This window comes from Camelina sativa, chromosome 11 (assembly GCF_030686135.1).
Source record: "Camelina sativa cultivar CO46 ecotype springtype chromosome 11, ASM3068613v1".
In the NCBI taxonomy this organism is placed as follows: Eukaryota; Viridiplantae; Streptophyta; class Magnoliopsida; order Brassicales; family Brassicaceae; genus Camelina; species Camelina sativa.
In genome coordinates this window covers 33,302,632-33,319,042 of record NC_141890.1, presented here as the reverse complement: position 1 = coordinate 33,319,042, position 16,411 = coordinate 33,302,632, and the positions used below count along the sequence as shown (strand labels likewise).

Here is a 16,411-nt window from a genome sequence, read left to right as displayed (position 1 = left end):
TTTACTGATTGAATTTATTTTAATTGTATATAAATAATGTTTTTATGTGAAAAGACAAATGCAAAATAAATTATAGAAAAGTACTGTATCTTTTAATATGTGTGCTTTTAGTTAAAAAAAAATTTACAAATCAGAAGGGAAAATTTATATGTATCTATGTTGATTTGTTTTTGTATAATACAATCAACCATCTTTTAATTGTAGTTGCATTGATAAATGATTTCTTGTATAAAGATAATCTAATGCTATTCAGTTCATATAAATGGTCGTAAATATAAATCCGGATTACTGGGCACCTTAAATAAAAAAATTTTGTATACATTTTATTATTTAAAAGTATATGTTAATTTATAATTCAAAACCCAATATTTTCGTTATATTTGTTTTGCTTATTTTTGGAACTACATAAATGTGTATTAAAAGTAATAAAAAATTAAATCTGAAATACATATGAAGCATTGAAACTTCAAGTCTAACTTAGACTGTCTAAGCATTGAAATTTTCATAGAAATATTCCTACTTTTTTAAAAAAGTATAATTCATTCAAAAAAAATTGTTTGTGTGTTTTAGACCACATAAACCCAGTCAAGTTTTTGCAAAAAAAAAGGTATCGTCTCTTTAGACTATCGAAATCCTTTTTATATATATGCAAGAGAGGTTCAATATTTTGAAGTTGCCTCCATATGAAAAAAAAAACTTACTGATGAAAACCAAATTATATGCTACATATTTGGTCAATATAAAAGGATCTTTGTCACTTATTTTACAGTATGATCACATGGATATCGGAATATTATTTCAAGTTCATGGGCTATGAATTTTTTAAATCATACCTCCTAACGTCTTTTTTATCTAAAATTCTACCCATCCAACTAAACCACATAATTACGATTGATAAACCATATTTAACCTAATTTATCTTTCCCAACATCATTAGAAATGGTGTCAACAATTATAATTGATCCCTTATTTGAAAGTTTGAATATAACCACATAATATTGGATGTGAGCAAATTGTTGAGCTTATTCTTCTTGTAACTACTTGATTTGTAAAATGTTGACCATATTCTTCTTTAATCCTCTTTCCAATCTCCCATAATAAATTAATCCAACCTCAGAGAAATGTTTCTAGATTTACATTAGGAATACTAAACACCCTAAATGACCAAATTCTCAAGTACACATATGGTTATTAAAAAATCTTTATTAATCTATAAATCTAATAACTATTTTTTTTTTTACTTATAGCCATTTTAATTTATTTTTTTGGAAACTACAAAAAGAAATGTATTACAAAAACAAAATAAGAATACATTTTAAAATGTAGAATAATATATGAAGCATTGAAACTGCAAGTCAAATTCTGATACATTGCCAATTTTTTTTTTTAAAAAAAAGGAAATTGAATAGAGAAATTGTATACCATCAAAACATATATATTTCTTTCTTTTTATTTTGAAAGAAAAATATACTTTCTTGTGACTATGTCACATTCAATAATTTGAAGACCACTCAACATATAAGGTAAATCGAAAATATATATACAACAAAAAAAAAAATCTACTATTATTGTCTTTCCAAAAAAAAAAAAAAATTATACAGCAGATGATGATGATATGGAACATCGATTGGCTAATATTCACTGTGTCTCTTAAAACCATCCACATATCAAGATAAGATGGACCCTACGCTCATCCAATCCAAACCAATATCTCACGATTCTTATCTCATCACATCAATATCCACCGTTAGACTCATATCCATGTTATTAATCCTACGGTAACACCATACACCGCGAAACACAAGATCAACCTAATCAGGATCATCGTATCCCAACTTCTTGAAATATACACACAGAGAACCTCATATCTTCGTCTTCCCCTCTCCGCTCCGCTCTCTCACTGTCACAGATCAGAAACAAAATTTATAAGTGAAGGTTCGAAATCAATGGAGTCACGCGTGCTGTTACGCGCCACCGCGAATGTCGTCGGAGTACCGAGATTGAGACGACCAGTCGGAGCGATCCACCGTCAGTTCAGCAGCACTGCGTCTTCGTTCTCGGTTAAGCCACTCGGAGAGGGAGGGAACCTGATCTCCGGTCGTCAGCTCCGTCCGATTCTGCTTCTCGATTCTTCGTCGTCGGCGATCAACGGAGGAGGAGAGAAGAGAGAGATTCTCAAACCGGTTAGAGCCGCTGCAGCCGAAGGTGGAGATACCGCTGGGTAAGAAAAGGAGGTCCGTTTCTAGCTCAGAACGAGTTGGCTCGTTTGACTCGTTTGATCTGAACTCGTTTTTTGTTTGTTTTGCAGGCAAGCTAAAGTTGGATTCCTAGCCAAGTATCCATGGCTAGTCACTGGGTTCTTCTTCTTCATGTGGTACGTGTCTCTTCGTGCGGCTTTATCTTATCTTTCAAACAATGCGCACTTTAGCTGATTCTTACCGCCAAGTTATTGGAAAGTGTGATTGACGAGTTTACCCTCTTTCGGTAATTGTTTTTGTTGCAGGTACTTCCTGAATGTGATTTTCAACATCCTTAACAAGAAGATCTATAATTATTTCCCTTACCCCTAGTAAGTTTTTATTTATTTTTAAATCACATTTTACATTTTTTTATATATGTATATATAGTTTGGTGATTAATCTTAAAAGTTTAGAGGTATATTGATCGAACCATATTCTCTATGTTGGTCCAATTTAGAATCGGATCCGAATATTGTATCTTTTTTTTTTAAAACAAAATCCGAATATTTGTATCTAGAAAATTAAGTTTGTTTTAATGAAAATATTATAAAATAATGCTTGTGTTTTTGTACAATAATATTTGTCTTTTTATACAAAATTTAATACAATAATGCTCGTGTTTTGTTTTTTTTTCAGTTTTGTATCGGTTATACACTTGTTCGTAGGAGTTGTATACTGCTTGATTAGCTGGTCCGTGGGTCTTCCTAAACGTGCCGTAAGTAAACAACAACTCTTCGTAGCCTCAACTACCATGAAGTTCTTAATTTATATGAGTGATGGTAAAAGAAGCAAAATGGAAAAAGAAAGACGGGGCGTTCCGAGAATCGAACTCGGGACCTCTCGCACCCAAAGCGAGAATCATACCACTAGACCAAACGCCCATTTGTTATTTCTTTATTTTGATTATATTTATCTACTATCTTGGCTCATGTGAATGATTTGATGGCTGCAGCCAATTGACGCCAACCTCCTCAAGGTACTGATACCAGTTGCTGTCTGTCACGCCTTAGGCCATGTCACTAGCAACGTTTCCTTTGCCGCAGTTGCTGTCTCCTTCACTCACACCATCAAAGGTACTAGCTCCCTTTTTTGTGTTTCTTTCTTTCAAAATCATTTGATACAATTTAATTTTCCACAACATGTATAACATTTCATTTAATCAAAATATAACATTTCTATCGTTTTTGCCAAAACGCAGCACTTGAGCCATTCTTCAATGCGGCTGCTTCTCAATTCATTATGGGACAATCCATCCCCATAACACTATGGTTGTCTCTAGCTCCTGTTGTTCTTGGTAAACACTCAATTATACTATTTTCAGTTTCTTGTTTTTTTTTTTTTTTTTTTTTTTTGTTAAAGTATTTTGGATTAACCTTTAAACTTTTGTAGGTGTTGCAATGGCTTCACTAACCGAGCTATCATTCAACTGGCTCGGTTTCATCAGTGCCATGATCTCGAACATTTCTTTCACTTACCGAAGCATCTTCTCCAAGAAAGCCATGGTTCTTGATTATTTTCTCTTCTTCCCTATGTTACTAATTCGCGTCAAGTTTTGATTTTTGAAACCGGATTGTGTTTTCTTTTCAGACTGATATGGACAGTACAAATGTCTATGCCTACATCTCCATCATTGCTCTCTTCGTCTGCATTCCTCCTGCCATCATCGTAAGTCACTTTTATAATCTCTCACTAGTTACGGATGAAAGAAGTAATATGTTCATATCTTGTTATTAATTAGGGTTATTGGTTAAAATTTGTTCTTAGGTTGAAGGTCCTAAACTGCTAAACCACGGTTTCGCCGACGCTATTGCTAAAGTGGGAATGACTAAATTCGTCACTGATCTCTTCTGGGTTGGAATGTTTTACCATCTCTACAACCAGGTAATATAAAATTCAAGTTTCATTCGTTTAACCTTAATCCCCTGTGTTTTATAGAGGAAACTAAATCATTTTCAAAAACCACGGTTGCAGTTGGCTACCAATACCTTGGAGAGGGTCGCACCACTGACTCACGCTGTTGGAAACGTTCTGAAACGTGTGTTCGTGATCGGTTTCTCCATCGTTATCTTCGGTAAAAGATTACTCAAACACTCTTTTATTCATATAACCTTTTTACTTATTTAGACAATCACAAATGTAACAAACTAATATATTTCACTTAATTAATATTTGCAGGAAACCAGATCTCGACACAGACAGGTATTGGAACAGGAATAGCAATTGCTGGTGTTGCAATGTACTCTGTCATTAAGGCCAAGATCGAAGAAGAGAAACGGGTCAGTTCACTAATTTTTCACAACAAAGCTTATGATATTTTCTTATAATTAATAATAAATTGTTTTGGAGCTTGAGAAAAAGATGATTTTTTTATTCCTCTGAGAGAAAAAGATGATTAATTAATGAGATTTGTATGTTTTTTTATTTTATGCTTCAGCAAGGAAAGAAAGCTTAGAGAGAGGCGGAAGACAACGGAAGACAATTGCATAAACAAAGTCCTCCGATGGATATGTTTATATATAATAAATAACCAAAATGCAATATAGTATGTTGTATGGTACCATCAACCATTGTTTTCGAGTTTTTTTCTTCCTATCTTTTGTTTATTTTTGCTTTCTGAAAAGTTTATATATATTTTTTTATTCTGCTTCTTCTGTTTTTAATGGAGAACATTTCCATTTCTTCAGAATATGCAATTATCTTGACGGATAAAATGCATAATAATGTATTTATTTGCTGTTTCTTTTGGAGCATACACTATATAGCCATATCATCATAGAACGAAAATGTTGTTGGTTCTTTTAACTTTTTTTTCCTTGGTAATTTTATTTTGTTTTTTTTTAACTGATAATTTCTATTATATAATGTAAATTGGTTTTATGTTGTTCTTGTAAATTGGTTATAACTTATATATGGTTCTTGTAAATATTATGTGGGTTGTTAGATAAGAGATATATTACACATATGAAATATATAAGAAAGAATCGTCCATATTAAATTGCGAAATCACAACACCTTAAACAGGAAAAGAATTTTTTTAAAACATTAATTCTGAACGAAGAGGTAATTAAAAGTACCTCAAAGAAGCAACCACCAATTAAGGTGGCCGAGTTACCAGAGAGAGTAAACTCTGGGATGAAGAGAAAGCTACGACGGGCAAAGTAACAGAGGAGACACAACCATTTAGGACGGGATCGAACAGTAAATAACAGCTAGACAAAATGTAAAAAGGAATCAAGTAAGAAAAATACACTCTAAATCCATGTAGTAAAATATTCATAAGGCAAATGGATTGCAACACGACATATCTGATACACGAGGTTCTCTAAGAATCAGATATGAACTAACACAGAAAAGATATGAACTCATAGAATCAGTCATCCTGCTCAAGTCAGAGAAGATATAGTTTGCTCAATCAATAATGTGATGAACACTAGATATGGTAAGCATACACAACTATTATACCATCTCCCAGAACAAAGCACAAGATATTTTAGCTACACGGCTGCACTTAAACGAAACACAAACATTATTATACCACTCACACTACATGTGAGTGGTTTCTACTTAAACTTAGATGTTAAAACAAAATAAAAACAAATACAGCTTTTGATCTTTGTATAAAGGAAGTAAAATCCTACGAAATATTTAACATTGAAAATTATATGAATAATGTTACATAAAGAATCACATGTGTAAATATGAGTTACACCATTTTAACTCTAGTGACCTTAAAGACATTGAACGATACTTTTACTCTCACCAACTCAGTCATCCATAGAACATTGACAAACAAAAGAAAACCCAAAACTATTAGTATCTTCTCTAAATCATATGAGCACAAAAATTAGAAACAGAGTCATTCCTGAAATAGAAATTAAGGCAAACTTTACATGATAACAACATCTAAGATTCTAAGGTTTCACCCAACGATGGCTGAATCCAAAATAACCAAGGTCAGATCAGACCATAACAAAAATAGCAACAAGAATGAATAAAACTATAAAAGCAACATGAAACATACTCAAAATCAGATGCCAAAATATTTACAAAGCAGAGAACTGCTATGCTATTCAGCTTCAACAGTAAGGAGTGGCCAATTTTTATAGATCACTAAAATTCATCACCAATCATAGGAAACAAGATAACCAATTATACTAAAACATGTCATCATTGAGAAATCTCAACAAACAAGGGCATAAGACCATAACAAGAAGACAGAGAATGACCAAATGAGTAAGTAATTAACAACAAGATGATACAAAGGGTAAGCCGAATGCGTAACTGGAATAAGAAATCACAAATGAGAACAATGCACCTAACAAAATATCCATAAAATTCTATTGCTACACAAAACTTCCTCTGTTTTCATAATGCAAATGGGTTGCATTACGACAAACCCGACAGATCTCAGACATGAGGTTCTCTAAGAATCAAATATGAACCATCACAGAAAAAACTCAGACGTATCAATCATTCTGTACAAGTCAGAGAAGATACTGCTCAATCAATATTGTGAACACCAGATAACACAAGATATAGTAAGCAGACACAACTATACGATCTTCCAGAACAACATTCAGCTGTTCAACATATTTATCTACACGGCTACACTCAAATGAAAGCACAGGAAAACATTGTATCACTCATACTACAAGTAATTGAATGGTTTTCTAGACGAACTTGAATGTCACAAATCATAGAAAAAAATGCAGCTTTCTAATTTGTATAAAGATATCAAGATTCTACAATATATTAAAATTGACAATTTACAGGAATAAAATTTCAACAGAGAATCACATGTGTAATCATGAGTTGAACAATTTTAATTAGCTCTAGTCACCTAAAGACACTCAACAAACTCAATCCTTGATACAATTTTGACAAACAAAACTATCAGTTAGCAAGTTAAAAAAGTGTTAAAACTTAACAATCTGCTTTATAATTATGTGGGCACAATAATTAGAAACGGAGTTATAATTATCAAGTGATTTACTATCTTTTTACAGTAACAGTAACAACTTATAGAATGATCTACTTTCTTTTTGAACTAGAGACAAACTTAAGCAAAGGCAATATGCATAATTTTAACAGACTGATTCCAATTCTTAAAATGGAAATATGAAGAAGAATATAAATCGAAGAGTCTACATGAAAATAACCTGATGATGATCTTTGGAAACCGAGGAACAACAGCCTGCGCAAAAAAAATATGTGATGTTAGAAGATCTATGTTAGTGTCTGCAAAACCATGAATGTTTTAGACGCCAGAAAAAAAGAAGAGGATTCAGTTTAGAAACAATATTATAACGAAACTGAATATAATAAGACATCAGATATAGAATAAACAGAAATTTACATACCTGAATTCACATACAGTATATTGATTTTGCAGAGCTGTTTTAAGCAAGTCAAGAGGTAAGGGTAAGGAACTACCTGATTTGCGTCATTTAGGAGTTCACTTTTGGCATAAGTACTTCTAACGAGATATCTCATTCTCATACCGCGTGGAGGCATTTGTTTTTGGGTTAGATGACTAAACCCCCAAACTAATGGAAATCCCAATTGCATGAGCAACTAAGATCTCATACCGAGTCGAGGCATTTGTTCTTTTCACTCAGGTGACTAGGAACCCTCAATCTCATACCGCCGAGGCATTTGTTTTTTGGTTAGATGACTAAACCCCCACATTAATGGAAATCCCAGTTGCATGAGCAACAAGGATCTCATACCGAGTCGAGGCATTTGTTCTTTTCGCTCTGGTGACTAGGAACCCTCACTTGCGTTTTACCATAGGGACATTTCTTTTGGCTTGAGTGACTAGGATCTCAAGCTATTTCATAGACGAGGCATTTGTTTTAACATTGGGTGACTAGGAACCCGAGTATTTAAGAAGTTGGGACTGCAGAGCCTACCATCAGGGACATTCAGAGAGGTAATTTACATTACCTCAACCAACACGAGGCATTTGTTTTCATTCTACCATCAGGGACAGGGACAAGGACGGGGACATTCAGAAAATTACCTCAACCAACACGAGGCATTTGTTTTCATTCTACCATCAGGGACAGGGACAGGGACAGGGACAGGGACATTCAGAGAGGTAATTTTGATTACCTCAACCAACACGAGGCATTTGTTTTCATACTACCATCAAGGACATGGATAGGAGCAGGGACATTCAGAGAGGTAATTTTGATTACCTCGAGCAATCCGAGGCATTTGTTATCATTCTACCATCATGGACAGGGACAGGGACAAACAAGGACAAGGACTTTGAGATGGGACATTCAGAGAGGTAATTTTGATTACCTCGAGCAACCCGAGGCATTTGTTATCACTCTACCATCAGGGATAGGGACAGGGACCTTAAGAGAGGTAATTTAAATTACTTTAACAGCACGAGCCATTTGTTTCAGCTCGGTGATTAGGAACCCGAGAAATTACAGAACCGGGGACAATCTCGTTTTTCATTAGGGACAGGGACATTCAGAGAGGTAATTTTGATTATCTCAACCAACCCGAGGCATTTGTTATCATTCTACCATCATGGACAGAGACAGGGACAGGGACTTTAAGATGGGACTTTTCAGAGAGGTAATTTTGATTACCTCGATTTAGAAGAGGCATTTGTGTTTAGCTCCACCAAGATACTGTAGCAAAATTTAACTGCTTCACAACAGTTCCTTGATTGGACGATGGTGTACTCAGAGAAAACCCCCTTTTGCGCGATTCGTTACTTCGGTTAAGCCCTCTTCACCGATTCAGCAGATATCTCCAATTAGCCCATGTTCAGGGAAGTATATTCATCTCTTGCTTATAAATTGCCAACCCTTTTGTTCTACCTTGCTTTGATTTAAGGAACCGAATCTGCATCAAAGATAAAGAGAACTTGAAGTCATATATAAAATTTTAGGAACCGCAAATCTAGTTTTCGATTCTCAAAAAGGAAAAAGATAGAAAAAAAATCCAAAGCAGAGATATGAAAAAAAAACCCAATTCGTTCCGAAACCCTAAGATTTTAAAATCAAACCCTAGTTTGGATTCTGAGATTAGAGAATCAAAATCAACGAAATTGAAACTGTAGTTGTTATGAAACCCACAAAACTAAAATCAAAACCTAATTTTTGGATTATCAGATTAGAGAATCAAAATCAACGAAACTGAAACCCTAATCAAACTGTTGATGTTAAGAAATCAACGAAATCGAAATCAATTCATAGAATCTAAAAATTCAAACACCAAAGATGGAGAAAAGAACTCACGCTGGGCTTGGCTTGGCTCGGCGAGCCTCGTCTTCCGTCTCTCCTCACCCGTACTAACGGTTGATTCCTCTGTTGTTGCTGCTTCCATACTTAAACATAGCCCCGAATCATGCCACGGAACTAGGAGAGAGCGTGAGAGAGAGAGAGAAGGAAGGAGAGACGAAGAGATGGAACTAGGGTTTTAGTTTTCTCGGCTCCTTCTCAATTTTTTTTTTAATGGTCAGTTATTTATTATATATTCAGAATGAAAGAGTAGAAGAAGAAACAATATCACTAACGGCTATAATTTTTTTTTTGAATACGCTAAGCGCGTAAAGGACAGCTGTATGGACATCGTTGGTTGGTGTCAATATTTGACGGTTCGACCTTTTTTTAATTTGTTATTTTTACACCATTTTTTTTTTTTGAATTATTATTAACTTTGGTGGGTGTATACACTTAAATACACACACAAAATGAGAATCAACGACAAAACTATTTCAAATTTCTTTGAATTTCAATTCTCTTTAGTTTATATGGTTTTCAATTTTAGCAACATTAAATGGATTGTTATAGGAGTATATATACGAAATAGATACAAACATTCACATCCATATGTCGCAAAATTGTGATGTGGTCTTGTTTTTTAATTACCGTTGGTTGATACAAAAAAAACATATTGCCGCTAGTTTGTAACTATCTAATTTAGGTAAAATAGGATGTATAAACATTTGTTTTTTTTATTAAATTCACGGTGAAGTCTGCATATCAATTCTTAATACGGGATCGAGTCCCAAAACAGAGGATGTAACAGTTTTTTGATCGCATTTGGCGAGTTGTAGCACCTGAACGTGTGAAAATCTTCTTATGGTTGGTGGCGAATCAAGTGCTAATGACCAATATGGAAAGATATATGAGACATTTGTGTAATTCAGGACTTTGTCAGGTCTGTAAAAGTGAGAATGAGACGATAATACATATACTGCACGATTGCCCAGCCATGACAGGAGTTTGGTACAGACTTGGGGCTACAATGAAGGTACATGGGTTCTTTGAGATGTCGGTCTTGGAATGGTTATATGCTAACTTGGGACAATACTTGGAAATGGCGTTGTGGAAACGTCTTCGGTTCAAACAACAAATGTCGTGACAGAGTACGTTTCTTGAAGGATTATGCTACTGAAGTTTCTCTCGCAAATTCAGTCCTGCATAGTGGTGATTAGAGTGTGGTGCGAGAAGATAGGCTGATTAAATGGAGCTTACCGACTGAGGGATGGTTTAAGCTCAACACTGATGGAGCATCACACGAAAATCCAGATTTAGCAACAGCGGGAGGAGTATTACGAGATGGAGAGGGGAACTGGTATGAGGGTTTTGCTCTAAATATTGGTATCTGTACTACACCTATGGCTGAGTTATGGGATGTATATTATGGATTATGCATAGTCTGGGAGAAGAGAGCGACGAGAGTGGAGTTGGAGGTAGACTCAGAGATAGTGGTTGAGTTTCTTAATTCAGGAATTAATGATTCTCATCCATTACCCTTCCTAGTACGATTGTGCCACGGCTTTTTATCAAGGGACTGGATAGTCCGCATTTCTCACGTCTATAGAGAAACGAATCGTCTCGCCGATGGTTTAGCCAACTATGCTTTTTTTTTATCTTTAGGTTTGTATATTTTTGAGTCTACACCGGATGTGGTGAATTCGATTGTCTTAGAGGATATTGCTGGGTTTGGAACCTCGCGTTGTATTCGATTATAGGTTGTTTCTTTTTTTTCTTAATAAAATATGGGAAATTTCCCCTGTCTTCCACCAAAAAAAACATTTGTTTTTTTTATTAAAACCGTGTAACAACATTATATATACTTTCGGTGGTCGATCATTCCAAATTTCCAATTGCTTTTCCGCAAATCAAGCAACCAAACTAATGAAAGTCTTTAGTCTCTTTTCGTCGCTTTCTCTTCTAATTAGTTTTTTTTTCTTTGTCAACTCATCATTTCATTTTATTTTACCAAACGTTTGGTATGTCTAATTATTTTGACCAATTAACTCGACCGAATATATAATGTTTGGTAACTTCAAAGAAAGAAATGGCAAAAACCATATAAGATTATATATAATCTCTAATCGACTAACATTAACTATATAACAAATGGCTCAATTACTCAACCTCATGTCTCTTTTGTGTTTCACCTTCTTTACATTATATCTCTTTCTTATGCAAACACAAGCAAGAAAGCTCCAAACCTTAACTGTACTAACAGATCAAAACCATAGTTTACCGCTGTCCAAGAATCACCAAATCATGATAGATGAGGAAGACGAGCTAGAGCCGGCCTTTGTCCGAGAGACAGGACATGGTTATGGTCTCTATGGTCGTCATAAGAGTCACACTCACACTCACAATGAAGAAGACAACACATACGAGAGTAGTGGCAATGATCAATTTTACTACAAAAGCGACGCTTATGGAAACCGCAATGGTATAAGGATATTGGGTTTTCTTTGTTTTTTTTGGATAATCTGGAATCAATGTTTTTATTTTGTTGGATATATATTTTTTTCATTCAAATTTGGTAACCATAAAGCTATACAAAATTCTTGAGTTTATGTAGTTACTTTAAGAGTTTTTTCGTTTTAAAACATGTAGGAGTGGGAAGTCTATGAAGTAACTAATGAAAATTTATCTGCAAATCATGATTGTTAACGGCAAAAAAAAACCAAAAATCTGTGGGAAATATACTTGAATGATTATTATGTTCAGTGTTTACAACATATATATAGTATACAGGTAAAACCCTAGGATAACTTAATTACAATTAGAACCTCATATTATACTACTCTTACACGCCCCCTCAAGATGGAGGTAGGGGACGAACTCCAATCTTGCTATTCAGAGTTTGAAAACGTGATCGTGGTAGAGGTTTGGTGAGAGTGTCGGCTAACTGATCCTGGGTGTGAATGTGAGACACACGGAGAGCACCATCTTGGATGTAACCACGAACAAAGTGATAATCAAGGGCAATGTGTTTCATGCGTGAGTGGAAGACGGGGTTAGCACATAAGTACGTAGCGCCCATGTTGTCGCAGTATATGGTTGGCGGTGACGGGAGTGTGATGCCCATCTCAGTGAGGAGATTACAGACCCATCGAAGTTCAGAAGCCGTGTTTGCTACTCCTCGGTATTCGGCTTCAGTAGAAGATCGAGCTGTACCTTTTTGCTTCTTGGATGACCATGAGATAGGATTACTACCAAGATAGAGGATGTAGCCATTGGTAGAGAGATAGTCATGGCGATCACCGGCCCAATCTGCATCGAAAAAGGCATGGAGAGTGAGAGGTGTACCGGACCGGAGGAAGATCCCATGTGACGATGTTCCAGCGAGATAACGGAGTATACGCTTCACGGCTTGCCAGTGCAGGTCAGTGGGGTTGTGCATGAATTGTGACAGGCGATTAACCGCATAGGCGATATCAGGACGGGTGAATGACAAGTATTGGAGCATACCAAGAACCTTGCGATATTCAGTAGCATTCACCAATGGCGTTCCAGAAGCAAGTGTGAGCGGAGGTGACGGAGCCATTGGTGTGGAAACAGGCTTTGCAGCGAGCATCTTTGTTTTGGTCAGGAGGTCAATGGTGTACTTGCGTTGCATTAGGTGTAATCCGGCAGGTGTACGAATGGCCTCAATGCCTAGAAAGTAGCTGAGAGTGTCGAGATCTTTGAGAGAGAATCAGGTGGCAAGCAACGTGATGATGTGCGAGACGAGTTCAGGACTACTACCGGTGATGAGGATGTCATCCACATACACAAGCATGTAAGTGATGTGTCGACCCTCCCTATGAATGAAGAGTGATGCGTCCGCAAGTGAGTTCTTGAAGCCAATGGAGAGAAGGTAGTTGCGTAGTTCGTTCTACCAAGCGCGTGGTGCCTGTTTAAGGCCATAAAGAGCTTTGTTGAGGCGACAAACATGGTGTGGTCGATCCGGATCAACGAAGCCGGGGGGTTGAGCAACATAAACTTCATCGTCTAACGTTCCCTGAAGGAAGGCATTGTTGACATCAAGTTGGCGAATTGGCCAGGAATGATGAACCGCAACATCAAGAACCGTACAAATGGTGGTGGACTTGATCATCGGACTGAATGTTTCGTTGTAATCACGGCCTTGCTGTTGCTGAAATCCTTTGGCGACAAAACGTGCTTTATACTTGTCAACTAAGCCATTAGGAAGATATTTCGTTGTAAAGAGCCACTTACAGCCTACGAGGTTTTGTGACGGATGTGGAGGGACCAAGGCCCATGTACGAAGACGTACCAAGGCATCGATCTTGGCGCACATGGCTGGGCGAAACCGTGGATCCTGGAGAGCTTGTGTCACAGTCGTAGGTTCCGGCGAGTGCATGGTAATGGCGGTGTAGGTGAGCTTTTTGGTTGGTTTTCGGATGTTGTTTTTGTCACGTGTTTGCATGGGATGACTATTGACTTGAGGAGGGACAAGATTTGGTAATGGTGGGGGATTGTTGGGTTGTGGTGGTGGGGGTGGAGTGAGCGGTTCTGGTGGAGGTGTCAGAGTAGTTGGTTCCGGTGGTTGTGGTGTTGGGTTCGGCGGTCGTGGAGATGGGGAGGGAGAGGGAGATGGTGTAGCAGGGAGCGATGGTGTCAATGTGGGTGGAGGATTTGTGTTGGTACGTGAATCATGGGAGCATGTTGGACCTGGTTGGGCTTGTGGTTGTGTAGGTGGGTTTAGGATGGGATTTATTGGGCTTGGAAGTGGGCCTGGTATGTTTTGGGAGCCCGCCAGATTGTCGCAAGTTTTAGTTTGAGTTGAAGGACGTACCTGTGAGCGGGGAGACGTGGGTGGCATTGGCCGGCGGTGAAGGTCCAAGCTTGGTGGGACCGGCGACGAGTGTATGAGTGGAGGGCGACCAAGGGGAATGACGATGGCCGGCGGGTCCAATGACATCAGTGGAGACGGAGTGTGAGAGGCACAAGTTGGTGGTGTAGCAAACGGGAAGCTGTGCTCGTCAAATGTGACATGACGAGAGGTGTAAATGCGACCGGTGCTGGTGTTCAAACAAAGATACGCACTTTGGTGGGAGGAGTAACCAAGAAAGACGCAACGTTGAAACCGGGCATCAAGTTTGTGATGCGCATATGGGCGCAGCCAAGGGAAGCATGCACACCCGAAGATCCTGAGCTTGTGGTAGTTAGGAGACTTGTCAAAGAGTTTCTGGAATGGTGAGACAGAGTTGAGAACCGTAGTGGGCATGCGATTGATGAGGTACACGGCTGCAGTGAATGCGTATGTCCAATACGACGTAGGCATTGATGCGTGTCCAAGAAGTGTAAGACCGGTCTCCACAATGTGTCGGTTTTTCCTTTCTGAGATGCCGTTGTGTTCAGGAGTGTGTGGTGGAGTGGTAAGATGTGCAATGCCATGAGCGCTTAAGAAGGGACGGAGAGCGATGAATTCCCCGCCATTATCGGAGTATAGCGTACCAATCTTGGCGCTGAAGTGATTCTCGACCAGGGCAGTGAACGCAATGAAGGTCTCCTTCACCTGGGACTTCTGTTTTAGTGGATAGAGCCATGTATATCGGGTGTAGTGGTCTACAATCACAAGATAATATTTAAAATTATCCACCGATGTGATTGGAGATGTCCAAACATCAGAGTAGAGGTATTGGAGAGGTGTGTTGGAGGTGATGGTATTAGAATAAAATGGTTGCTTATGGCTTTTATTAATATGACAGTCAGAACAAGACATGTCTTTTTGTGTAGACGAAGAAAGCGGAAGAGTAAACTCAGAGATAACAGCTTTTAAAACAGGTAGGGAAGGGTGACCCAATCTACAATGCCACGATGAAAGACTCGGCTTGGAGGTTGGTGAAGCAAACATCGAGACCGGCGGATTGTCTGGCCACTCATACAACTCGTTTCTAGTCCTCCCTTGGAGTAACCGGTCCCCCGTGCTGAGATCCTTCACCTGAAAATTTGAGGGAGAAAATTTCACAGATACTTGGTTATTGTTGCACAAGCGATAAACGGAAATTAGGTTTTTGTGAATATTTGGCACAAATAAAACATCTCGTAGGTGTAAAGGACGAGAAGATGTAGAGAGAGAGGTGGAACCGGTCTGGGAAATGGGAAGTGTTGACCCATCGGCGATAGTCACGCTATCACCTCCTTGGTACGGTTGGTGTAGTGCCAAGTTGTTAAGATCCGATGTGAGGTGGTGTGTGGCACCGCTGTCAAGAACCCATGGGCCGCACCGTACGGAGCCGTAACAAGGTTTGCACAGGGCTGCCACGGAGCATACGAGCCTGGTGATGGCTGAGAGGACTGAGAGGTGAGTTGGAGCTGCAGCTGTGAACACCGACGGGCACTATGACCATGAACGCCACAGATTTGACAGCGTCCATTGTAAGGTCGAGGAGTGCGTTGATCTTGTCGAGGAGTGAACTGCTGGTTCTGTTGCCAGTGTTGGTTGGAGCGGTTGTTGGTGTTGCCTCGATTGTTGGAGTGACCACGGTTGTTGTTGTTGTGCCGGTTGTGTTGTGCAACATTCGCGGTGATGGGAAGAACCGAGGCGGAATTGGTGTTGGCGAGAAGATTTGCTTCAAAGAGGATCAACTTCTCGTGAACTTCAGGGAGAGAGGGAGTGGTGTCACGTCCTTCAATCTGATTGACGACCTGCTGGTAGTCATCAAGGAGACCCTTGAGGAGTTTGGCGAGTTGATCATCATGTTCAACAACTTTGCCAAGAAGCGCTAGCTTGTCGTACAAGGCAACAAGACCTTGAACATAGTCATCAATGGAGCGAGTTCCTTTCGTCCATTGAGTAACTTGGTTTTGCAACTGGAGGATGTGGCCACGACTCGGTTTGGCGTAGGTGGCGGTGAGGGTGGACCAGATCTCGCGTGCAGT

The 16,411-nt window shown here is 38.3% G+C and overlaps 1 protein-coding gene, 1 long non-coding RNA gene and 1 other non-coding gene across 4 annotated transcripts; 1 reads left to right on the top strand and 2 right to left on the bottom strand.

Moving 5' to 3' along the window:
* Window positions 1-1,477: 1,477 nt before the first annotated feature.
* Window positions 1,478-5,024, top strand: LOC104724775 (triose phosphate/phosphate translocator TPT, chloroplastic). Its single transcript, XM_010443325.3, has 12 exons — window positions 1,478-2,221; window positions 2,309-2,374; window positions 2,504-2,569; window positions 2,877-2,955; window positions 3,193-3,313; window positions 3,439-3,534; window positions 3,630-3,742; window positions 3,828-3,905; window positions 4,005-4,121; window positions 4,212-4,311; window positions 4,416-4,516; window positions 4,675-5,024. The coding sequence occupies exons 1-12, from the start codon at window positions 1,947-1,949 to the stop codon at window positions 4,690-4,692; spliced, it is 1,230 nt and encodes a 409-aa protein (XP_010441627.1). The 5' UTR covers window positions 1,478-1,946; the 3' UTR covers window positions 4,693-5,024.
* On the bottom strand, window positions 3,050-3,121 carry TRNAP-UGG (transfer RNA proline (anticodon UGG)). The gene has a single exon. It is a non-coding gene; the product is annotated as a tRNA-Pro (tRNA).
* A 2,174-nt stretch (window positions 5,025-7,198) lies between the features above and the next one.
* On the bottom strand, window positions 7,199-9,731 carry LOC147934744 (uncharacterized). 2 transcript variants are annotated; one of them, XR_015571862.1, is made up of 3 exons: window positions 9,503-9,731; window positions 7,601-9,107; window positions 7,199-7,434 (listed from the first exon to the last, which is right to left on the bottom strand). It is a non-coding gene; the product is annotated as an uncharacterized LOC147934744 (long non-coding RNA). The 2 variants fall into 2 exon arrangements; XR_015571863.1 differs by having other exon boundaries at window positions 8,849-9,107; window positions 9,503-9,707.
* Window positions 9,732-16,411: the final 6,680 nt, after the last annotated feature.

What these genes read in the sequence shown, in the direction of transcription:
- LOC104724775 (XM_010443325.3), top strand. Translation starts at nt 1,947, where the DNA reads ATGGAGTCACGCGTGCTGTTACGCGCCACCGCGAATGTCGTCGGAGTA. An exon ending in TCTTCTCCAAGAAAGCCATG is followed by an intron (nt 3,743 to 3,827) that starts GTTCTTGATTAT and finishes TTTTCTTTTCAG; the next exon opens with ACTGATATGGACAGTACAAA. An exon ending in TTTCTCCATCGTTATCTTCG is followed by an intron (nt 4,312 to 4,415) that starts GTAAAAGATTAC and finishes TAATATTTGCAG; the next exon opens with GAAACCAGATCTCGACACAG.